We start from the raw sequence: 25,841 nt of genomic DNA on the forward strand, positions 1-25,841 counted from the left end.
AACTATTGTTTACGTAATTTAGGTTACTTTTACGTGATAAAATTAATCGTTATTTCATTTTTAATACATTTTAAGAACCAATTTATAATATATATAAATGTTAGCAAATATACCATTCAATACTTTCCTTTTTTTTTTTTTGTTAATATTGCTTAGTAATTACTAATTACCTTATTGCACAGGCCCATACTGGGTCACTGGGACACCGAGAGTTTCCCCGTGTGTGCCCTATAAAAATCTTAATATTATTTCCGCCCCTCAAAAAAAATTGAAATTTAGAAATTAATTTTTACTAGGTATACGAGTATAGGTTATTTTTAAAATTAAAAATTTTATTATTTCAACATTGGAATACAAATATTTTTACCTGCTTAAATGTCTTAATTTATTTTTGGAAAATTTTTTTTTTTCATATACATCGTATATTATTATTCTACCTAATATCTATTATTGTCGTTGCCATTCATTTCCGCTGCCACATGGATTTATTGTCATTAGTTAATAGTAATTTAAATAGGTAGATATTTTAAATCGTGAAATGATTAAATTAAAATTTGCTTGACGAATAAATGTATAGAGTTATTGAAAATATTTTATGCGTGGTAAAGAAATTTGCTTTTTAATGTCATTAGGACGCATTAAAAATTAAAACGTATATGTATTATAATAAATGTTTTTAAGACGCTATAGAGCTACAGTGCTACAGAAGTATAGAGTTACATCATAAATGATTGTCTTGATGGAAGCGGTGGTCTAGGATAATTTATTGAATCAATATAGTGATATTATTATAAGAATGGAAAGATTATGAGGTACTCTTGAATATATTTGATTAGCTCATACGAAAAATAATAAGTTAATTAGCAGTTATTTAAGTTAAATCAAAAATTGATAAATATTACCGTGTATTATGTATTTATGTATGGCCGACGCCGCGCGGCGCGGCGAACGAATCCGTGACGTCACGCACAATGTCAAAATTCACCGTAACTAGCGAACGAAAGAATAAACGAATTTTAGTTGTCATCATTATCTTAATAAGATATTATTCTATTTGTTATGGTAATAAAATGATTATTGATTTTTGAGATGGATGGTCCTATAAAAATGTGTACAATATAAATATAAATAAAAAATAATATTGAAAAAAAATCTGTGTCAAAAATGAGAAATAATGTTAAAACCGACATGTATAATGCATAGAATTTAAAAATTCAAAATTATTTCTTTGTTTTGGTGCTGGTTACATAAGATTAATAGCTTGTTATTTTCACCAGAATCAGTTTTTTGCTTCTTATGTAGCATGTAGCCTATTGCCACATTCGTCCAATTGTATTGCCCGCAAAACTGTCAAAAAACTCGGAGAATGTATAACATACTTAGATTTATCAAATAATATTTAAACTTAATAACATTTTTAATAAAATTGTACATAATATATATATATGCATATACTTAATGTATATAATAGTACAAAGTGTCCGCATTCTGCAATGTATCTTTTTACCCGACTGTACCCGACTGTAAAACCGATGGGAAAAACAAAGAATTTACCGAAATTTCAAAAGAAATAGTTATTGGACATAATATAATAGAAAAATTAATTAATACAGTGTACAGTAACAAATTAAATTGTCATAAATATATAATAGTCAAATAGTTAATGAAGTAGTGAAGTGTTAATTGAAAGTTTTAAGCCTGAAGAGCTAAATAATGTAGCTTCGTAAGAAGTAATATTGTACAACAATTTGAAAAATATCTGAAAAAAATAAAAATTCTATAGATTTTAGCGCCCTCGAAATTTTTGATTTTTCTAAATTTTTTTTCTTGAAATGCCGATAAAAAAAAATTAGATTTCCAAAAAATCTTCTAAATCTAAAATTTAATACAAGATTTATTATAAGTTGTACTTATTGTAGTAAAAAAAAAACAAAAATCGTTCATCAAAATTTTTGTTTATAAGCATTTAAAGTTCAAATGTTTACAAAATATATCAAAATTGCAAAAATTTGCAAAGAATTTTAAAGTTGAAAATTCGTAAAATTTTTGTGGTTTATACCTAAGGTTAAAAAACCCAATACAAGGTTATCCATAAGTTTTTCTTAAAGTAACTATAAAAAAAAATTCTAGCGTCAATATTAAAAAAAATTTTATGAGCGTATGAAATTTAATTTTTTACGTAATCACGTAAAATAACGATATATTAAAATTTAAATATAGGTTAATGATATAAAATATCATACTAATTATCATTGACTGACAAAATCATCTCCGTTCAGAATCGTTTATCGTATACAATGATACCTTTCATTGCATTTAAATTTAACACATCCATTATAGTGACTAGTGATCTACTCTTCATTTATTTTATATAGCAGAGCGATAACCACTTTCCCACTTTTTTAGCAGTTACATTTTGTAATATAAAAAATTAAATAATATAAAAGTCATGAAATTCACTGTAGTAGACATAATCCTCGGTAGTATAGTGGTAAGTATCCCCGCCTGTCACGCGGGAGACCGGGGTTCGATTCCCCGCCGGGGAGGAAAATTTTTTTCGTTTTATAAACACTTTTTATAGTAAAAAAATGCTCTAATATTCAACTTCAATATCGTTTTTGGTAGAAAAGTAAATATTATTAACACTATTCGGGGCTTCAGAAAACGCTCCTAATTATTATCTTAATAATTTTGAAAAAAAAGGTGAGCAAATTGGTGCCGCTTAACGTTAATAATGATGTCATATGTTAATATTATGATGTGAATAATGTCTATTGTATTAATAGGTAATATCTTAAAATTAGTCTACATGTATATTAAAGATTTCATTGCGTTAAGAAAAATTCATTCATTCGTATTAATCCTCGCAAATAATATTTTTAAATTATAATAAAATATTGAACATTGTTATTCATCATTTAATTGTGTAAGTTTATCCAAATTAGCATTTCAAATGTTTAAAAAGATACTTATATTCATATATTTTTTTGAATATTAAGTTTCAATATAAATTACTTACGACTTTACGAGAAATGTTTTAATAGACGTTTAAATTTTACCTAAAAAATGTTGAAAGTTTTTATAAATTTTATACTTCATATAATTATCAAAAAATACAGGATAAGTAACAAAACTTATATATTATATATAGCTAGACCATATATTTATATAATCTATAATATAATTAAAATATTAAATAATATATATCATGATTAAATAAATAGTAACTATAGGTTGTTTTGTCCCATATTGTATAATATGTATAGTTTATATTATTATTTATTATACTAGGAGTCTAGGAACTAAGAAGTCTTGTTTTTTGTGAATTACTAAAATTACTTATATAAATTATTTTAGTTAGTCGCTCTAAGGTAAAAATTGTTAAGGACACATCTGATCTTTCTACTAAGAAATACTTTATATTACTAGAGGAAAAATTATGTTGTATTTTTATATATTTTTTGTTAAATGTTCTCTATAATATTATTAAAAATAAATATTTTTCTAGATGTTTTGTCTATACTCGGGAACACGAAAAATGAGTGCTGATTGCCATGTTTTTTGATAGTGGTTGTCAAAATCATAAAATAAATAGCTCAAGGTCAATTGGATTCGATAGTTAATGCATTAATTAGTTGCTGAGAACCAATTTTTACTATAGTGGGTGTGAACAACGAGCCACAGGGGCCAACTCTAATTTTTCGTGTTCCCCACTATAGTCCATGTTAAACTATCCAAAATCGGTAACGGTGTCATAAGCAATCTACATGTACACAGTATACTACATTGCAAGTATCGTAAGTTATCTGCCAAAATCAACACATAGTACCTATACACAAAAAATGTAATCAAATTTTTAAAGTAAACTTTATTAATTATTAATTTTAAAGCATGTTACATATACAATATTTATAAAAATGTATTTAAAAAGGTAGTTTTACAAAAAAAAAAAATTATTACTATTAAAAAAAATTCTCTTAAGTGCTCTTATAAGGCCATAAAAATCTTAAATCTGGCTCTGATCATGTTACGAATTGGCCACAATGTAAAAGACCAATAGGTAATACAATAAGCGTCAAATTATCATATTTTATTACTATTTATGAATACTTAAAAAATAGTATAAACAAAGTATGTAAAACAATATAATATTATATTAAACAAAATAGTTTAACAAAAAGACGATACATTATAGTGTACTATTAAGTAATTTTTATTCAATCAATTTATTTATAATTTAATATTACACTAATTTAATTTTATAAAAAATATAAACACACAAAAAATATTTTTCAAATCAATTACATTTTAATTTAAAGAAATTAAGATTAGTTTTTACTTTTTAGGTTTGTCAATCATACTAATATAATACTGTACAGCGAATATTAGAATTATCAATAATTATGTGTGGATATATAATGTCACCTCCACTAGCACTTGGTACAGATTCATTCTAAAAACAAAATTGGTTAATGATTTAGGAATTATTTAAATTATCAAAACTTACAAATAGCTTGATTCTATTTCAGAGTAATTCTTAATTAACTAAATAATCTTCTTTCTTATGTTTACGTTTGCAAGACAACTGTTTTGTTATAATTTATAAAGAATATCTATCCCTAATATGCTTTTCGTGATTTATTTTTTAAACATAATTGAAGTTTAAATAATAACAATTATGTTTTCATATACATTTATGTGTTACAAAATGATCACGAGTTTTTCCTGGAGTAAAATTAAAGTATTTATCACATCAATTTTGTAACACATTTGGATAAACTATCATAATTCAATCTTAACTCTTAGATATATCAAGGGCGGATCCAGCATGTATTTATGGTCGGGGCACTTTATAGGAAAAATTATATACTATAGATATAGACCGTCCACCAAAAAAAAATATGATAAAAATGTATGTTTTTTAATATTATTTTTTTTCGACGGGGGTGGCACTTGCCCCCAGGCCCCCTCCCTAGATCCGCCCCTGAAATATACTGAAAACTTACTTAATTCAACTTTATTTACTTTTATTAAGCTATTGGAATTTTTAACTAATATTTTTTACTAAGTTTTAATTGAATTAATAAAACTTTTAATTTTATTAAAAAAAACTTTATACTTACATCGTTACTTCTAGATGAAGATTCATTGTCTGATAAAGATTCTTCTATTTCATTATTCTCTTGGATAACTTCATGTTGTTCAGAATGGAGATTTTTACTTTCAAACTCACTGCATAGCATGTAACATGTTTGATATTTAATGTTAGTTATCACAGTTTATAATATTAATTGAAATTTAAAAATGCTTTCAACTCAATTCTAAATTAAAATAATAGTACACATTTATAAGATTATTATTCTTCGATAAAAATTGTTTACTCTCAAATCAAAGCTAGCAACAAACAATTAGTCCTACTGATGTAATTAATTATATTTAAACAATTTCATGACTGTGTTAGGAGGTCATGTAGGAATTTTAAGATTAAATATGACGTAGAGAATTATTATAACAGAATTATTCAAAAGTAAATCGTATAAATATTAAATATTAAAGTTTATTTTGCAATATACGTATACTTGTAATATAATACAAGGCTTTGCGGCGATCATCGTCCAATATTTTAGTTTTATTTTGGCGATTAAAAATGTACAAAAAAAATGTATTTTGTATTTTTAATATACCAAAACAATTATCCGTATTTATACAGTAGTTAGTTGTTACTATTGATATGAAAATAATCCTCCTAGTTTTTTGGAAAGCATGAAAGTAAGTAAATTAAATTAAGTATTTTAGTATTTATTTGTGGGTCTGCAGCCCCCCTAATATTTCAGACCTAGTTGCGCCAATGAGGGGCGATTAACTTTTTTAGGAATGGTCCAAATCCTCCAAAATACATTTGTGTCGGTGTATTCTTATATAAAAAAGGTTGCTCATTATAAATAATTAATAATTAATATTAATAATTAGGAATGAGAAGTTATAGGTCTTGCATATTTTTGTGTATGCCTTCTATTTGAAGCTATAGGTGAGCTATAAATCCGTTTCATAACCTAGCGAGTTCATTTTTGTTCTTTTGTGTGCATATTTTGACGATTTTTCCTCCTATAACTTCTCATTCCTACTTATAAGTTATAAGATATATACTAAGATAGATTATAATACGGGCTTGGGGGGGGGGCGATTTCCCCATTAAAATACGTGCCAGTATAGAGCACTTGTATTATAGTACCTATATAATATACTCGTACTATCACACTTCATTAGTAATTAGTACTAATTACCTATATTTAATTATATATATTTGAATAAAACATATTTTTTTTATATATAGAATCGCAATAAATAATATAGTAAAATTTTTAAAATAATACAATATGATTCATTTTTATTATTTTCCTGACTTGAAATAAGCATTTAACTAAATATCTAGGCGGATAGTAAAACTTCATAAAAATTAAATTATATTACTATTTGTTTAGGCATTTAGTAAAATGCCTGATAGACATATACTTCATATACTTCATAAAAAAATTTGAATTTAGACGAACATTATAATTTATAATTGTGATGTTATAATTTAAAATTTGAGTCTCTAAACATCACAGGAATTAAAATAATAATTGATTGAAAAAAAAAAATAAAACCATTTTTTATTATATAACTAAATATTCATTAGTATCGCATATTATTTCTAACAAAGTTTTTATTGCATTTAAATAATCTATATTAATCAAATGATATAAAAATTATAATATAATTTATAATTTACTTAAAATGCATACTTAATGTGTGGAAACGTATTTATTTATAAGTATTTTAGAAAAGAATATAATAAATTTAAAAATACAATTTGATACGTTTAAGAGATTTAAACTTACTCAATATTATTATCTGCTTTTTCTTCTTCAAGTTTCTTTGTCTGAAAATGTAATTTTAAATATTTAAAATTAGTATATTATAGTCATATTATAAATAATTAAAATTTATTGAAATTAATTAAATGTGATTATAAAATTAATATTATAAATTAATAGTTAAATATAATATATTAAACTTAATTATATTTAAACATTTCCCATGGAATAAATTTTAAAATTTCACTTTGATTAAAAACACTAACTCCCAACCCTATCTGATTTTTTTTCTTAAAAAAGTATAGTGGTAAAATTATTTTTATCAGAATCACTATTGAAAGTTCCATTGCAACAGCTAACTATTAAACAGATAATATTGCTAATTTTCAAAACTTCCTAGTAGCCTCATAAACTGATTTAGTACATGTACATATAGTTTTAGTTTAATTTTTTCAATTTATGATACATCGCAAAACATATTTTGAAAAGTAAATATATACACCATTTACTGAATAATTATGACAAATTTACATCCCGTGTACGAGTGAGGAATAGGGAGATCAATTCATTTAGGTTGATTTTGTTTTGTGTTAGGTTGTGATACATTTTTTTATGCGCCACTAATGTGGAATATTAAAAATACCTCTTGAAGCAGTTTAGAAATCAGATTTTAGATCCAAAATTAAAAACTTTTTTTTCTTTCATTTAACTCAAAGATTAATTTATTTACTAAGAAATTAAAATTAAACAATTTTTTTCGTGATCATAGAAGTTGTTCTAGTGTGGAAAATTTCGTTTATTACATTGTAAATCTCAATTTAAGATCAAATATAGACATATATATTAATATATTGATAGTATATACCTTTCATATGAGATTAAAATATCATTCATATACTTTTGAGATTTTTAACTCAAACTTAATTTTGAAATTTTACATTTTCATAATTATGACTAGCTTAAAATTAAGATATTAATAAAAAAATTTGAGATTCTCTTTTTAATAATATTAATTCACTTTAATATTAAAAACAACAAAACTAAATCGGTTGATTATATTCTATTATATTATGTACTTGTAAAATGGAGAAAATAAGTGTGGATTTTCATTCTTTTAAGAACTAATAATTACTGTCGCTTTTAGTTATATTAATATTTAACATGAAAACAATTATAGTACAAGTCAACAAGTCATTTGAATTTTTATTTCAGTCTATAATGTAAACAACTTTAAAAACATACCTGCTTGTCATCCTTTGTATTTATGGTATCAATAGAAGAACTTGAAGGAACATCAGTAGTCTTCTCGACAATCAACTTCATAGTGGTAATATATCGTTTAGTAGGATCTTTAATTGCTTCAGCACCTAATAATAATACATCTTTTTAAATAGTATTAAATTGTTGAGTTAAAATTTACATACTAAGATTGAATTCATCTTGACATTTTTCACAAATCGTAGTACATGATCGAAGTCTGCACTTAACACAAACTGCAGAATATTGCACGTAAGTCGGAAGGCGTACTCCTTTAAACAAATGTTCGTTTGATGCATTCCTTTCCGCAAATGCAGTTATAAAACAATGTTCTACCCAAACATTATCTTTTTGGTCAAAAGATGAAAAATATTCTTTTTTCTTGGGAGAAAAATTAAATAATGACTTTCTATTATGTAATGAACGTTTAGTAATGTCGCCGATATCAGATGATTCTTGTGGGTCCATTGTTTATCTTAGAGAATATTGATTGGAATTATTAAGTTGGAACTGATAAAATAATTAATTTACTATACAAATTCACTTTAAATATTCGATTATACTTATATCTAGAGACCAGAATTGTATGCATTTGTTTGTTCATATTGAGTGTATGCACTTATACGAGAGCTTGAAATGTGGGCGATTCAGACCCAACTGATTCCATAGACCAAATTAATCTTACATATAATGGCATATTTGGAGGGTTAGGGCATATTTTTCACAATGTATATATTTTTTACAATCTTAGTAAATAATCAATTTATTTTATGGTTTTATTTTGGAAATTGCTGTACTGGCTTTAATTACTGTCAACATGGTATACAATTTTATCTTTTCTATTTTGATATCGTGTTGATGAAAAAAAAAATTAGTTTTATTTATTGGTTTTTTTACTGCAAAATTGTTACATTTTATTTGTTTAAACGGTTTTAAAAACATATAATGATGTTTTATATATATAAATATATATTTAAATATTTTGTTGATTAACTTAGATGTTGAAAAGTCCAACACTCCTAATTTTGTTATATTTTATTTGTGATGCATATTTGAACATATTTTTCAATTATTTGTGCATATTAACTCATAATATTTTGACCTTTTTACTTTGCATATTTGCCACATTTTTAGTGCATATAATTCTGGTCTTTACTTATATCTATACACGTATATTGCAACTTACATATTATTGTGGCTAGCTGGGCTTTTATTAGAACCAATTGTAATGGAATTTATTGTTTCAGAACATCTAAAAAATAATAATTAATTATAAGTTACTGATAAAATTGGTAATATTTGATGATTACAAAAAAGTGTTATGGAACGTAAAAAATTGAATTTTAATTTTTTTTGGTAAATTTCAATAAAACAAATAAAAAACAAACGTTTAGCTTAAAAATATCATTCCCCCCCCAAAAAAAAAAAATGAAATATATGTTAATGTTCAATATTCATTAAGCCACTGAAGTGAAATTGATTTAAAAAATGTGATACTTATCCTTATTGTTTAAAAAATATATAATAATATTTAATACATTAAAATCAAAATTGAACAAAATTGATAATGTTTTGTTATGGCTAAATTTAAGTAAATATTATATTAAATAAAACTTTAACACTTACTTCAAAAAGAAGTATTAACTATGAAAGGATCATCAAGTAAAATAATCCATAATTGGGTACGTTGGTTAAGTGAAGGTGATCGTTCAACTATTTTTAATCAATTTTCAATTATTCTTAAATTAGTTTTAACTATGCCTGTAACAAGCTGTTCTTGTGAACGTTCCTTTTCAAAATTAAGTATAGTGAAGACAAAATTACGGTCTACGATGAATCAAGAACGACTAGATGCATTATTATACATGTTTGTTGAGCAAGAGGTAACTAATTCAATCAATTATGATGAAGTAATTGAAGATCAAAATTTTTATAGCCGGAGAACGAAGATTAATACTTTAAGTTTAAATAATAAATTGTTATATTAATTCATACAATGTTTGTACTAGTTGTAAGTACTGTACATCAGTTTTTATAATAAATTTTATTTCTACTTATCTATGTTTTGTATATCTATTTTTTTTTTTAATTCAAATTATAAAGTTAGTAATAATAATGTCTATAGTTGTCACCACATATAAGTGTTAAGTAGATTACAATTTAGTATTGCAATAAAAATAAATAAATATATGGTTATTACATTTTAATTTGTTATTGTCAGAAAAACTGAAAACATCAAGAATTATAATGACATGAATAGTAGTTTTCAATTGAAAAGTATCTGGAAACACGTGAAATAATTTAAATACTATTTGTTTAATAGCATATTTGCAATCCCCTTGAAATGAACAAATAATGTATGTTCATATGTTTAATTTATAATTTTTTATAAATTCTGTTACTAAACACTTTACTATTTCTTTTTTTTTAGCATTTCTAGACAAACATCTTTTAAGCATTATAACTAGTAAACATAAACTTTTTTCGTCTATTTGTCATTTGCAACTGCACACAGAAATAGGATTTGTTCAATTGTATTACGTATAGACGATAGTGTCTAAAGATCTCTGTTAGCTATCGCGACAACACTAACTCTTTTTATTACACTACTTAAGGAAAACATGTAAGCTAACAATACTTCACTGGATAATAACCAAAGATAAAAAAACTTAGCAATACTAAAAATTGATGGTACTTTAGTTGCTTTTACACAATGGATAATGAAACAAATTTGATTTACTTAAATAACAGTTGCTTAAAATATATATAAAATATTAATTATTAAGAGGACGCCATATCCGCATGTGTTTTCTCTGTCTTACTAACGTACATCATAACAAATTTTTGTTCAGCAGCATACATTTTGTGATGTTAGCTTTAATATTAGAGTAAATTTACCTAGTATCAAATTTAAAGGTAAAAATATTATGTAGACAATGACATATGATTTTATTGATATTATAATTTTAAAATGAGTTATGAACATTTTAAAGTTGTAATATTTTACATAGCTGTAACTCACTTTAAGATAATAATATCATTAAAAGCCTATGTCAATGTCTAGACTCTAGATAATATTCTTACCTTTAAATTTGATAATAGGTAAATTTACTGTAATATTAAACTTACATCATAAAATGTATTCTGCTTAACGAAAAATTGTTATGATGTACCTACGTTAGTAAAACAGAGACAACAACACATGCGGGTATGGCATCCTCATAAGAGGACGTGATACCACCAATTTTGAAGTGTAAAAACATTCTTACGGAGAATAGTGATTACTCGTTCTATAGTGGATTTAGAGCAAAATCACCTAAAACTAATTTTAAAGTAAACAATATTTTGGAGACAACGTCATATCCTTTTTTCTAAATACCGCATAGTAAAAAACTTACAGTTATTTAAAAAAGCAAAATAAGTGGAGTTTTGCACATTTAATTAATCGAGAAAAAATTTAAGCAATCAAAAACGGATATGAGGTTGTCTTCAAAATGTTGTTGGCTTCCTTTTTTTATATAGGTGTTTTTACTCTAAAATCACTCTGGGCAGAGTATTTGTAATTCTCCATAACACTATGTTATACGATTTTATATAATATGTCGTATACTCGTATGTCATAATTTACATAGCCGTCGCGTGCTGTTCCTAGTACCTAGTGGAAAAAAAGGTCAATTAGTTTATATATTAATAATATTTATACGATTTGGAATCGTGCTATATTAAGCCACCGGCACGCCGTAATAGCAACGCACCAAAAACCCTTCCACGAAATTACAAAACAAAACAAAAATAGTGTTTTTCTAATAATGAACGTTATCACAGCACAGTTGGTGTTTTCGAAGTCCGAAGTACGTAATATTATATTATTTAAATTCGAAAATGGTACGTTGTACCTATGTATAAATAAATAAATCTTCTTTATATACCTGTTATTTGTGAAATACCGACTGGCGTGGCTGTGTAGATTCTAGTGCAACAGAGCGACTCGTTCTTTCAGCGCAGCGTATTACGTAATGAATTGCACCGAAAAAAAAAGGGGGGAACGTGTATAGCTTCTGAATCCTACGGCCTACGCGCAGACGCAACGGTTGCATGCGTGTGAATACAACTACTGTGAACCGCGACAGAGGTACATTATCGATTCGTGTACATCGAAGCTCGTGCGTGTGTGCGTGCGCACGTGCGAAGACTAAACGAGATTTCTGTATAATAGAGGACTGTGATGTTACATAGTACAATACACTGATGTGCGTTTGTGCGTGCGTGCGTATGTGCGTTGTGCGAGTGCGTGCGTGCGAGCGGTGACAGATATTGATTACCGTGCACGTACGAATGCGCGTGCGTGTTCGTTTGTATTGCTCTATATGAAAGTTTGAACTCGAGATAACAAAGGAAAGCAACACCCGAATACCCGATTTCGTCCTTGAATTCTGTAACGCTGCAAACGTTTACTGTATCGTAGTACGACGTTCAAGTTCACAAAATTACACATAATAATATAATTCATATATTATGACCCTAGCAGGCCCGGCGCAAGGCTTAATGGCGCCATTTGAACATCATAATCGGGGCTTTTGCATTAAAGCATTTGCTTATTTTTATGAATTGATTTAAAATGGTTTTGCTTTTCTCAATGATTTCTTAAAAGGATGCTTATTTCCAGTTTCTCTGATTATTTTTGCTAATTTTGGCCAGGTTTTCTACTTTTTATAGTTTTTTCAGAAAATCGCTCGGAAAATGTCTCGAAAGTGAAGTTTGATTTTTTTTATAATATAAAGATTTATTTTTTTCGATTTTTTAGTTAGACAATTTTCCTAATCATTTTATTTCAATATTTTTTGAAATCTTTAATTATTATATTATTTTTAGCACTGTTACAAATTATGTCTAGTACCTAATATTAATCATGCAAAAAAAAAAATTTGAATAATTTTTTTGAATAAATATTTTTGCTCAATTTTAAGTTTTTTTAATGTTTATTTGAGTGCTTATAATGATGTTTTGAAGCGCTTTTTTATTGATCTTGAGTGCTATAAGTCTCGAGCCATGATAACAATACTCTGAAAAAAATGTTGTTCGTGGATAGAAATACAAAAAAATGATATATTATGCATTTATGCTTAACTTGTACATAATTTGTTATATCGTTTAATAAAAAAAAAATAACATATTATGACGAAATATAATGTTTGTATAATATTATATTATACAGTAAATTCCCGTTACAACGAATACCAATACAATGAAAAATCCTGTTATAACGAATGTCATATAGAAGTCCTCTGCCGAAAAGCAGGGCTCATAAAGAGCTTATTCGAATTTTCGTTATAACGAAATTTCGGTTATAACTAAAAAAAGTCGGTCCACTGGAGTTCGTTGTAACGGGATTTTACTATATTTATAGAGTAACATCATGTACAATAAATATTCTACATTATAGTATATTGTTTTAATTTATGGCTAAACAAAATAACCATAATAATAATTATCAATATTTCAGAACAAAGTTTTAGGTAGGTATTTTATATTTAAAAAAAAATATTATTGACAAAAGTCTGAAAATCGTAAAAAGCAATTTCGGGCGCCCCCCTGAAAATAGCGCCCTAGGCGATCGCCCGAGTCGTCTTATTACCCTCACGTCGGCCCTGGACCCAAGTCGAATATATCCCTCGGGATTGATGGGACCCTATTTTGATATTTTCTTTTGACTCGTAGCCTCGTAGGTATATCATCCGTATTCCGTGTCATTATATTTTGTACGGACCACACAACAGTAAAACTATAATATGCCATATACCTACAACTATTCTATTTCTTCAAAATCCCATACAATCCTTGGCGTTGCGTTCCTAAACGACTATTTGCAACACAATCTTAGATAATATCATCATAGTGCCTATGGATTTAGTCACAGCGCATATATCAAAACAAACAAAAAAATGTTGCAATGTCATCGTATTAGGCCGGGGCTATACACGGCGTATTTCGCCGCGTTTTCCGTCGAATTCAAAATGCATTGTCTTATATCGGAGTAACTATACACTACGAGCGTAATACGCCGCAGAGGAAAACTCGAGCCGGCTTATTACGCCCGTCGCGCGTCGTGTATAGCTACTCCGATATAAGACTATGCATTTTCGACGGAAAACGCGGCGGAATACGCCGTGTATAGCCCCAGCCTAGTACGATGACTCGTATGTATTGCGCATGTGCAACGCAACTTCTCGCATATTTATCCACAGATGATTTGATATACCTAAAGATTGTCCATTGTACGAGTGGATAATTATGCAAGGAGTTGCAACATGCATGCGCACATCGAAAACACAATTCGTCGCTATAGGCCTTATTCCTTATACTAAGGTTTTATGCTCATTGCTCGTCGCTAATATCGGCAACAAAATAATGACTAGTGACTAGTGTGACTACATTCGTGGTATATGATCTATGAATACAATAAGATGCCCATTTCGCTCAGTAAAACGTAGTGCCTATTATTTTTTATTTTATTTAAAGGTCCTCAAATACAATTTATTTTAAATTTAAATGTCTATTATATATTAAGAAAACTATTGATTAAATAAATCAGTAAAAAACAACATTAAAAAAAAGGGGGGCAAGTGGGTATCGCTCTACTGTATAGTAGAGATGAAGAGTAAGTCACTTTAATTGTTAAATTTGAATGCAATGATGACAGGTATCATTTTATACGAATAACGGTTCTGAACGGAGATGATTTGTCAGTCTAGGATAATCAGTAGGATATATTAATTATTAGTTATATTTAAATTGTAATATATCGTTATTTTAAAAACACTCCTATGATTTAAACTTACACATTTTCATTTTACTTACTTCTAATTTCATAAAATTTAACCTACCTACCGGTAGTCATAACTTGCTATTGACAATCATAAATCTGTATAAAATGGAAGGAAAATAATTTTTACGTTGTGACATAGTTATCGTGTATGGTTGGGACGTAATTCGTATTTCGTTAAATATTACAGAGACGCAATTCACATGAAAAGGGGATTTCGGGACGCAATTCGTATACAGAGATTAAATCGAAAGTATATAGGTATAGGTAGCCGGGATCCAACTTACTTATTACTTTTTTTATAAGACTCAACTTACCAATTTTAAAATGTACACTAATTATTTACCTACCTCATATTACATTACGCTTATATACCTATAATATTATCGTACAATTATTTATGCTTAAGATATACACTACACAGCCTAATTATATTTGCCATCCGAATGATCTCGTACGTGTAAGAATAACTACTAAATATAAGTTGGCCTTATTGAAATCACCGGAATATTAAAATTATAACAGATAAAACCATCAATGAATCGTGTCTAAAAAATAAAACGTAAGAATGTAAAATGTAAAAATGACCATGTTTAACAAACAATAATAAAGCCATGATCTGATCACCGAAATACTATATATTTAACTGCGTAAGCCCATTGCATATGTATTTTGTGTGTGTTGTGTGTAATGTGTATAGCCGTATAGGTTGCGTTAATCAATAATTGCGATTTATTGCAATCGATAATTAACAACTGTTTTAATATTATGATATACATATAATATGTTTCTAATATATTGTATTTGTATATACCTATGCTTATAATTTATAAAAAGGTTATAAACTTATAACTACATTCATAACAGAACATTGGGATTTACTAGATGTACCTATTAATGTATTATGATAATAATTTATAATAAAATATGTCATGATATTGACCCAATTAAGTCAAAAGCAATAAGTACCTATGATGTTTAAATGCCACTTGTATTGTAATTAACGTTGAGTATAAATCAAAATACCTACTTAATTAATGTATTATATTTTATCCTAATTCCTAGTATAAAAAATTTAGCTTCTCTGCTAACCGGTAATGCGTATTTATATTTAATTTTAATATTACATTATTTTATTCATAACGGAGTGTTAGAGAGGTGGAGACCTCTACGAGTCATTCAGCTTTAATAAATACATAGGTTCCTTCCCTCCCCCTTCCATTTCTTGAACACACCAATACGCTTACCTGAATATGTCGTGCTTACATAAATTTCATGTTCGTCAAGCAGCGACGGCCCGATTATAATTTTTAACCACGCCCTGTCTTTTTGATTAGTTGTATACTGGTTTTATTTTCAGGCATCAGGACAGTATTATAGTATTGTAATCTAACACATAACTTTTTGAGCCTGTTACATAAAAGCATCTGACAAGGAAGAAGGAACTGATTAATAATTAAAACTACTATTCACCTAAATTTAAGTACCAACTACCATTAATATTTGAAATAAAATTAATAAAATTATATTATATATATTATATATATATATATATATATATATAAATATATAATAAGTAAAACAAATCAATGTGATGATTCGAGCGAACACAAAATAGTCGCGAATATTACCTATATAATTTAACAAGTATTGGCGATTCACTTTCACGCCAATACAAAAATATAAAATAAAAATAATTAAAATAGTGGCGATTTGTACCTATGAATATGATAAAAAAAAAACCCTTAGGGCTCACAACTCACAATAATAAGGAAAAATAATAAATTTACTATTAGAGTAAATACCAAAACAAATTTTAAATTACATTATAGGACGTAGCCCATTCAGCTGCCGCTTTTCCTAAATGGCTCCCGTCTTACAAAAAAGTAAATTTTCAAACGGGTCTGGTATTTTGTAACACAAATTCCTCCTCACTTCATACAGACTGTTTCAGAAGAGGTATGGTTAAGAATGTGTTGGTTAGCATTAAGTAAATAATAAAAATTATATAAAAAGCATATACTATTGTATAATAGTGAATTAAATTTAAAAGTTAAAAAAAAAAATGTAAAACATATTATATATGTTTATACAAAAATATTTTAAAAAAATCAAAAATTTAAATTATAGACAAATTTTTTTGGCATAATATTACAATAATACCTTTCGTTTGATGATAAATCGTTATTTTACGCATGAATATTTCGTCAGTAAAAATTACGTATAGAACGCCGTTGAACGATGTAATATGTAAATACGGTCATTATTAAACAATAATGACCATTTATACAAAATATTTTAATGTACATAAAATCTTCAAATCCCTAATTCATTTTTGATATAGGTACAACGAAATAATTAAAATTTTTAGTTCTTCTTAAAATATCGAGTTTCGTTCAAATGTCCATAAAAAAAAAATAGTTAATATTTTATTGATTTTTGTAATTATATTCATCACATTATTACGCAACACAGCTTCATAATTTAATATCATCATAATACCATTAAAACTTAATTCATTTCATTAATATCGTAACTTACATCCGATAATTGCATTTTTATTTTATTTAATACCCTCAAAACGATAAGTTCTCGTTTTGGTTTCATGATCATTTATTTTAAAAGGACGCCATACTCGTATGTGTAGTCTCTGTCTTACTAACGTACATCATAACAAATTTTCGTTCAGTTGAATACATTTTGTGACGTTAGCTTTAATATTAGAGTAAATTTACCTATTAAAAAATTTAAAGGTAAGAACATTATCTAGACAGTGACATATGCTTTTAATGATATTATCTTTTTAAAGTGAGTTATGAACATTTTAAAGTTGTTATATTTTACATAGCTTTTACAGTCCTCTTAATCGTCAATGTTTACCAGGTAAGAAATTAAATTAAAATGTATTTGCATATTATAGCAAATAGCATTACCATCAAGAATAGTTAAATAAGCTACGCAGACTTATGTGTACTAAAAAGTAAAAATAAATAATAATATAACCAATATTTTAGATACCGATTAATCGTAAAAACATATTATAGGCTTTGATAATTAACAATAAACAAAAAGGTAAAGAACTTTGATACCCTTAGCCCCGTAATTTATATTTAAAGATACCTAACTATATAACACCTCTTAAATTATTAAAAGATAAAGTTTCATCAATAAGCAACATACAAGCTTATTTTTGATTCATTACATTTTTTCGATTCGAATATTAAGTATGATAAAACTTGTACTACATTTTCAAGATACATTTTATAAAAATTGAACTAACTATGACTAAATGACTATATTATTTTATGGACAATAAAATAAATGGTTGATTTTATCGTAGAATAAAAAAAAAATCTGTCAACAAATCCACACTTGACGTCGGACGTCCGAGTGAATAGGTGTCGAAAAAATGGATTAGAATGCACAAAAAAAAATGTGATTATACTATGACTAAACTACGATTTCTCTTTGGATCTCGAATAGAATAATGTGTGCTCAGCCAGGTACCCGTACCCGAATGGCCACACGCCCACACGTGCGTTTCGGTTAATTTTTCTTAATTTTTATGTATTCACAATAATAAATTATTGTGGACTGCGACCGATGAAAACGGTGTCACGTAAATACGTAATTAGGCGCTGCAAGTTGGGCGCCGGTGTAATATCGTCGCACGTAATTTCGGCGAGTGACGATACATGCCTTAGGTACAATATTTTATACTTTATTATAAATACCTAGTTTAAATACAATATGCATAACTTATTGGCAAGTATAAAATATAATTTAAATCAAATTAGTAATAAGTCAAAATAGTTTTAAATTTTAAAAATATAAATTAAATTGTTCCACAGATAGCTAATAATAATAATAATAAAAACAAAAATGTATACAAATAAAGTTCTAAATTATAATTGCAACTGGAAATTAACAGCTATCCCACGTAAATAATTTTGAATATTAGTAATATTTGGGTCAAATGTTGAGGTTAATTTTCGAATACGAATTGCAGAATCTTTATATTTTTTTTTTAGGTAATGCTATTCCAGAAAGTAACTGTTTGACTTTAAAAAGGTTTATATTATTTTCTTTTTTCAACGCATTAATAAAAATCCAAATAGATGGATGAACTGAATTTAACAACGAATTGAAACAATTGTGCCAGCCTTCTACTGCATTATTGGTGAGTGGAATATATTTTTTAATTAAAAAATAACAATTCCATATTGAAATAGGAAATAGTGGAGGTGTTTTTCGTCTTCTTCTATTAACGCGACCAATCCTCAAAGTTAAGTTCAAAAGTAAACATAACACATTATAGGATTTATAATCACAAATCATCGAATCACGAGCCTATACCGCAATATAGACAACGATAATTTAAAACGATCATAATTTATTTAGATATCCGACGATATCATTAAATTGACGCGATCTAATACAAAACGACTATATGACGCGCGATAATATTACACCGCGACCAATTTTCTGCGCCTAAATTCCCGCGCCCAATTTATCGCGCCCAACTTACTGCGACCAAATCACATGGAACCGATGAAAACATTTGGTTAGCGAGTACCGACGAACTACGTTTTTTCCGCACGCATTTGACCCTTTCCATAATATACGATTGTGTTCGTCTTAACCAGACAATAGAACATACATTAAGGGGTGTAACATGATTGCGAATGACCTATTATTTTCACATGCGAAAAACACAACACGATTGCGCTCGAGCCTATAGCCTAGTTATAATATAAACATTTTTATCATATTTTTTTCCCCAATATATAGGTATTTAAAAAAATATGTTTGACAAATATTTATGATTTCATAAATAAAGTATAAATTTCATAAAGTAGGTATACAGTCGAGCTTGGCTAACTTGAACTATTAACTTCGACTTCGAGTTAACAAAGTCCAACTGTATTTTTAAATAGTGTATTGGAAATTTGTTAGAAGGCATATTATAATTTATAGACTCAAATGTCTTTCACCGAGATTATAAGCATAAATGGCGTAATTTAATTTTTAACCCATAAATTTTTAATTTAGTTGCAATTAATTAGTATTAGTAAAAAACACATTTAAAAAAGATTACATTTAATTTACGACAGACTGGGAATTATCATTAATAAAATAATAAGTAATGCCCTAAAATGTTAATTGATGTATACAATTTTTAGTCAATACAAAAATAATTTATAATATTTTAGGTAGTTATAGGTTTATAAAGCTGGCTAAGTCACTAAGTTCACTTAAATAATTAATTAATTCGTCAGGTGTTTTTTTATCCTTATAATTGTTGTATAAACTGATAGGTATGAAATTACGGCAAAATATGAGATAATACGACATTAATTATTATCATTGTATTGTTAGTATTATTAAACTTGAATACATTGCATAATCGTATAATCGTATTTAACACGCGCTATCGTTAACCAAAAGAGTACGCGCGCAATAGTAATTCGTATTCAATAGTAGGTAATGCCTCCACCATAATACGTATTTTGATGGTTATCGTACTCCTTTTAGTTTTCTCTCTCGAGAAAAGAACATTTTCAGATCTATCTAAGTTGCTATCCAATTAATTGGATTTATTTTATAAAATATATTAGTACATTTAATAATATATAATAATTAATAACATATTATTACATACTAACATACTACAAGTACACACTTCGCTATCGGTTGCTGGTTGCTACCACATAATAATATGTTGTTTTATATTATATCGTTGTAGTTGCTACTTACTCGAACGATTAACGCGCGCTCGTCTGCATGGGACCCTGGTTGTTACGACTGTTGTTACGACACTTTGTACGGTCAACCAGAAAAAATGAAAACCGCGGACATGGCGGACAGTTTGTACTATTACAGGTAAAAAAAAAAAAATTGTTGAGACATGAGATGTTATTACAAAACACAGGTAGTTAACATACAGAAATAATAATAATAATAATAATGGTAATAAATTCGTGAATTTAAGTATCAAGTGATTCAGTAATAGAATAAAATAAATAAGAATGTTATTGTAATGTTAAGAAGGACCTATTTGAAAAGTATTAGGTATTATTTAATCAAAATCGGCCAACACTCAACACAGTGTGTGTATATCTAATATGTATAAAATACGTAATTAACTTAATTTTAAATCACTAGTTTCTAGTTTTTATTTTTTTTTTATTTAAATTAATATCAACAGATTAATGGGCCTCACTGAGAAAAAAACTCGTGTGGAGGCCCATGGGTTATCTTAGATTACAAATAATTATTAATGTTTTAAGGTACATGTTACATTTTTAAAATACAGATAATGAGTTTTTCATAAATAAATCACATTAAATCACTAAAATAAGTGGTGAATTAGAATGTTACATACAATTTTTAGTTTTACACACATATTCATATCGTAACCAGTGGTTAATTTTTTTTTTGAATATGGGTAACGGTAATATAACCATATCATTGGGCATCAAGTTAAGTATCTGTTTGCCCAAAAAATAATAAACTTTTCGGCAACTAGTTTTAGAGGGCCAATCTAAGGAAAAATTACTAGCTGCATACCTGGTGTTCACCCCATGGTTTATAGAATCCAACTGATTATGTTTTTTCAGATATATGGTGATTGTTTTTAGGTATAAGAGTTCTATATTGAGGACATTAAAGTCTTCGAATAGTTTTTCGGTTGGAAATCTCCAATTTTTTTTGTATGCGACCCTGAGTATAGTGTTTTGGCATTTCTGGAGCGTTAGAAGGGCGTTGTTGTAGGCACCACCCCATCCGATTATGCCATACGATATTATTGACTCGAATAGTGTTAGGTATATAGTTCTGATGTCTTTGAAAGGCAATATTTCACGTAATTCTTTCATTATGTATATCATTTTTTTTAGTTTATTTGTGACGGATGTAATCTGGTTTATCCATTTCATATCAGAGCACATTTCTATGCCTAAATACTTACAGTTTTTGACAATACTAACCGAGTTACAATCACAGCTATCTAATGTATTACAGTTCGATTCGTGGATTTTTATATTGTGTATGGGTGGTAAAGTTTGCTCAGACAGTGAGTGGAGTAAGATGGTTGATTTATTGAGATTTAGAAATAAACTGTTATCGCTCAACCAATTATGGATAGATTTAAGATCGACTTCAATGTTTTTTAATACTTCATTCCAAGAGCTACCAACACAGATCAGTACGGTGTCGTCTGCATAACACACTATTTTGCTATTTAACTTAAGTAATTTTATATCGTTTAAATGGATGTTAAAGAGAACCGGAGATAGTGTAGTACCTTGAGGTACTCCGCATTTTATAGTATTTTCATTAGAAATAGTACTGTTTATTTTTACCCTCTGTTTTCTGTTTTCTAGATAGGATTTAATGAGAGACAAGGCCGATCCAGTTATGCCTATGTTCTGAGTTTTATTTAGAAGTTTATAGTGATCCACTGTATCGAAGGCTTTAGCCAGATCTAAATAAATTGTAGCACATTTTTTTTTTTCATCGAGTGCAGTATAGATAAGTTTTGTGACATTAGCTATTGCTTGGTCCGTGCTTCTATGAGGTCTAAAACCGAATTGATATTCAAAAAGAAGGTTATTTGATTCTAAGTAGAATATAAGTTTTTTTTTTAGAATTTTTTCAAATGTTTTAGCTATGTTTGAGATAACTGATATCGGACGAAAGTTTTCGAGAGCTGAGATAGGACCTTTCTTATGTATGGGGGTTATTATAGCTACTTTAAAGGCATCTGGTACTTTATTTTGTGATATGCATAGATTAAAAATATGACTTAATGGTTTACAAAATGTTAAACTATGTTTTTTTAGTAAATCGGAGGATATCTTATCAAGACCGGGTGAAGATCCGTTTTTTAATTTAGAGATAGCTTCAAAAATTTCAGTATGAGTGATTGGGTCGAATTTATTAAAGCAAACTTTGTTTTGTGAATTGTTGTCGAAGTTTGTAGTGCAATTATAGGTATTTTTACGGTTTTTTAGTGACGTAATTAAATCGGTAGCTACATTTGTAAAATACTTATTAAATTTTTCAGCCAGAATATATTCGGGGTTTTCATCAGTATAATCATTTTTGTTTTTAGAGTTATTTAATAATTCTTTAAGGTTACTTGATTTCTTATTTTTTGCTAAGATATTGTTAATAGTCTGCCATTTAAGTTTTGTGTTATTTCCAGATTTTAATAATTCTGATTTATAGTAAAGGATCTTTGCATTTTTTATTATTTTTGTAATTTTGTTTCTAAATTTTACGTAGTAATCTTTTAATTTTAAATTAAGGGGGTGTTTCTTAACTTGTAAATGGAGACGGTCTCTTTGTCTTATTGAGTTAATAATCGCGGTAGTGGCCCATGGTTTCAGTTTTTTGGTTTTTGAGGGGATGGATATTTCAGCCGAGGCTTGGTTTTTTAGGTTATTTAAAGTGCTAGTGAAATATTCAGTGGCTTTATTTACATCAGTGAATTCAAGTAATTCTGACCAATTGTGATTTTCAATTGAGTTTGATAGTTTTTGATTATCAGTTTTTAATATTTTAAGTGGATTTGGCATATTATTTCTTTTATCTAATATATTGCCTAAGCTAAGTATTGTCGGGTAGTGGTCCGTAATGTTAGAGAGTACAATTATTGGTACTATGTTAGCATGGGACTTTGTTTTAATAAAAATATGATCTATACAGGTATTTGAAATTGGTCTAGTGGTGGTATCGATAAGCGATGCAAAACCGAACTGTGCCATTGCTAGTAGGTACTCTTCTCGCATTTTAGAATGCTTGATCAAATCAATATTTAAGTCACCTAATAACATTTTGTAACTAGCTGTTTTTAAAGTGGAATTTAAAAGTAGTATATCATTAAGCTCGAGTAGCGTTACGTCTGTATTACTATTGGGTGATCTATAAATCGCGTAAATCAGGAAATCAATATTTGACCTCTTAAAAGAAATCTCTAGTGCTGTTAATGCTTGTGTATTGGTTTCGGTAACAATGATATTACTTAATGTGTCCTTTAGGTAAACTACAACACCATCATTTTGATTTTTATTGTTTGTGGTGGAGTATGTTGTATAGCCGTTTATTGCGAAGTTATTAATTGATATGTTATCTAAACCTAGCCATGCTTCAGTTAAAACGATCACTTCAAATTTGGTTTCAATGTTATCAAGAATAATACATAGTTCATCGAAGTGTTTTTTAATACTACAGATATTTGTTGTCAATATATTGAGTGAGTTTTGTTTGTATACAAAGGTATCCAGACTATCAAAAGAGCAACTAACCGAGTTCACGTTATTTACTCTTTCGTGAACAAATGCGTAATTAGTGTTATCATTCATTATAATATGGTGTAGGGTATAATATACAATTTGTTATTTATAACGTAAAACTGATCGTAGAGCCAATTATTGTTATGGAAACGCAGATAGCGATATCGTTCAAATAATGATTTGAGAGAAAGTAATATAAGCTGGCTAAATGTAATTTGTAATTCTGGAATCGATATGAATATGGTGTTAACAGATAAATCCATTAAAGCTAATATTAAATAATAATAGTTGATAAATTGTTTAACATTAAAATAGCGATTATAAAAGGTTTGATACATGGTAATAATGATAGGTAATTTAGTGAGATAAGAGCAAATTATATGGTATGTTATGAGTATTAGAGTTACAATTTGAGGAGAAAGATATATATAGTAAGTCAGTAATAAATATGTAGGATTAGTATTTACGAATTTTTGTTGTAGGAGTTTAAATCTTCATATTGTCCTTTGATGTTTTGAATTGTGTCCTCGCTGTCGACACGTATTATCTTATCTGTTTCGTTTTTGCGTAAGAAGATTATGGCGTTTTTTGTCCACACAAATTGAAAGTTAAGCTGTTTTTTTAGGTCTCTGGCTTCTTTGAATAATTTATTTCCCTTGGTTGTTAAGTTTTCTCTAATATATATGGGTACATCCGGTTGGATGTCAATATATTTACTAGAGAAATTCCTAAATATTTGTCGAGCTTTGAGAAAATCAACTTTAAGTTGGTGGTTACTAAAGCTGACTAGGATTCTTCTAGGGCGCGTATTATTATGGTTAAAACCAATTCTATGACAATCATTAATCATAGAGTCATTTATGTTTACGCTTAGCTGTTTACCAATATTTTTAATAAGTATTGCGCAGTTTTCATTTTTATTTTCGGGGACACCATCAATGATAATGTCGTTGGCGATTTGGCGACGTTCTATGGATTCAATCTGTTTTTCCAATTGAGATATGTGTGTTTTCAGTGCTTGGTTTTCTGTGATAATTTTATCAATAGCGTTGAATTTAGTATTCAGAATTTCAAAATTTTTGGCTGTATCGTCCTTGTGATTTTGAAAGCAATCCCTGAGTTGTAAAATAATTTCTTTGATCTCATGTAGTTCGTTACTTTCTATGTTGGTTGGATTTTCGAGTCTAAAAGAGGCTCTTTTGGCGCTAGCGCATTTGCTGCATCGCCATATGTTATTGGCTTCTTTTAAGTAGTCGATATCCTCTTTAGTGAGTTGTTGGCATTTTGCGTGCCATGTTAAGTCACAATCATTGCATTGTATGGAGGATGCTTTAGTAATATTAACGGAACATTTATTGCATATGGGCATCTTAAATAGACGGAGAAAGAATAAAATAAATATAAAGTACGTAAAAACAAATGATATATCGATATACACTGGAGTATAGGTAATAAATATAGAAAAAGCGATAAGCGACCAACGAAAAATGCAACACGACCGTAGAGGCCAACGAACAGCAGATAACTAGTTATCGTCTTACAAAATGAGTTAAATAAAATGCGATATTTTATTATAAATTAAAAAACAAAAGTGGTTTCAATTAA

At 27.8% G+C, this 25,841-nt stretch overlaps 2 protein-coding genes and 1 non-coding gene across 4 annotated transcripts; 1 reads left to right on the forward strand and 2 right to left on the reverse strand.

The window, feature by feature from the left end:
- Nucleotides 1-2,474: 2,474 nt before the first annotated feature.
- On the forward strand, nucleotides 2,475-2,546 carry Trnad-guc (transfer RNA aspartic acid (anticodon GUC)). Its single transcript has one exon. It is a non-coding gene; the product is annotated as a tRNA-Asp (tRNA).
- A 1,424-nt stretch (nucleotides 2,547-3,970) lies between these two features.
- LOC132927155 (uncharacterized) lies at nucleotides 3,971-12,287 on the reverse strand. Of its 2 annotated transcripts, none has more exons than XM_060991621.1 (7): nucleotides 12,044-12,287; nucleotides 9,301-9,366; nucleotides 8,282-8,589; nucleotides 8,100-8,224; nucleotides 6,882-6,922; nucleotides 5,124-5,232; nucleotides 3,971-4,453 (listed from the first exon to the last, which is right to left on the reverse strand). In XM_060991621.1, exons 3-7 carry the CDS (start codon nucleotides 8,580-8,582, stop codon nucleotides 4,361-4,363), a joined length of 669 nt encoding a protein of 222 aa, XP_060847604.1. In that variant the 5' UTR covers nucleotides 8,583-8,589; nucleotides 9,301-9,366; nucleotides 12,044-12,287; the 3' UTR covers nucleotides 3,971-4,360. The 2 variants fall into 2 exon arrangements, with proteins under 2 accessions (XP_060847604.1, XP_060847603.1); XM_060991620.1 differs by having other exon boundaries at nucleotides 8,282-8,624.
- A 12,412-nt stretch (nucleotides 12,288-24,699) lies between these two features.
- On the reverse strand, nucleotides 24,700-25,605 carry LOC132924020 (uncharacterized). Its single transcript, XM_060988075.1, has 2 exons — nucleotides 25,170-25,605; nucleotides 24,700-24,980 (listed from the first exon to the last, which is right to left on the reverse strand). Exons 1-2 carry the CDS (start codon nucleotides 25,603-25,605, stop codon nucleotides 24,700-24,702), a joined length of 717 nt encoding a protein of 238 aa, XP_060844058.1.
- Between the last annotated feature and the right edge of the window lie 236 nt (nucleotides 25,606-25,841).

The sequence above is a fragment of the Rhopalosiphum padi genome, chromosome 3, assembly GCF_020882245.1.
Source record: "Rhopalosiphum padi isolate XX-2018 chromosome 3, ASM2088224v1, whole genome shotgun sequence".
NCBI lineage: Eukaryota > Metazoa > Arthropoda > Insecta > Hemiptera > Aphididae > Rhopalosiphum > Rhopalosiphum padi.

Excerpts from the sequence above, each read along its gene's own strand:
- LOC132927155 (XM_060991621.1), bottom strand. The coding sequence starts at position 8,582 with ATGGACCCACAAGAATCATCTGATATCGGCGACATTACTAAACGTTCA. Across the intron at positions 6,923-8,099 it reads ATACAAAGGATGACAAGCAG|ACAAAGAAACTTGAAGAAGA; the intron begins GTATGTTTTTAA and ends TTACATTTTCAG. Across the intron at positions 4,454-5,123 it reads CTTCATCTAGAAGTAACGAT|AATGAATCTGTACCAAGTGC; the intron begins GTAAGTATAAAG and ends TTTTGTTTTTAG.
- LOC132924020 (XM_060988075.1), bottom strand. The coding sequence starts at position 25,605 with ATGCCCATATGCAATAAATGTTCCGTTAATATTACTAAAGCATCCTCC. Across the intron at positions 24,981-25,169 it reads CAACGACATTATCATTGATG|CTCGACAAATATTTAGGAAT; the intron begins GTGTCCCCGAAA and ends ATTTTCTCAAAG.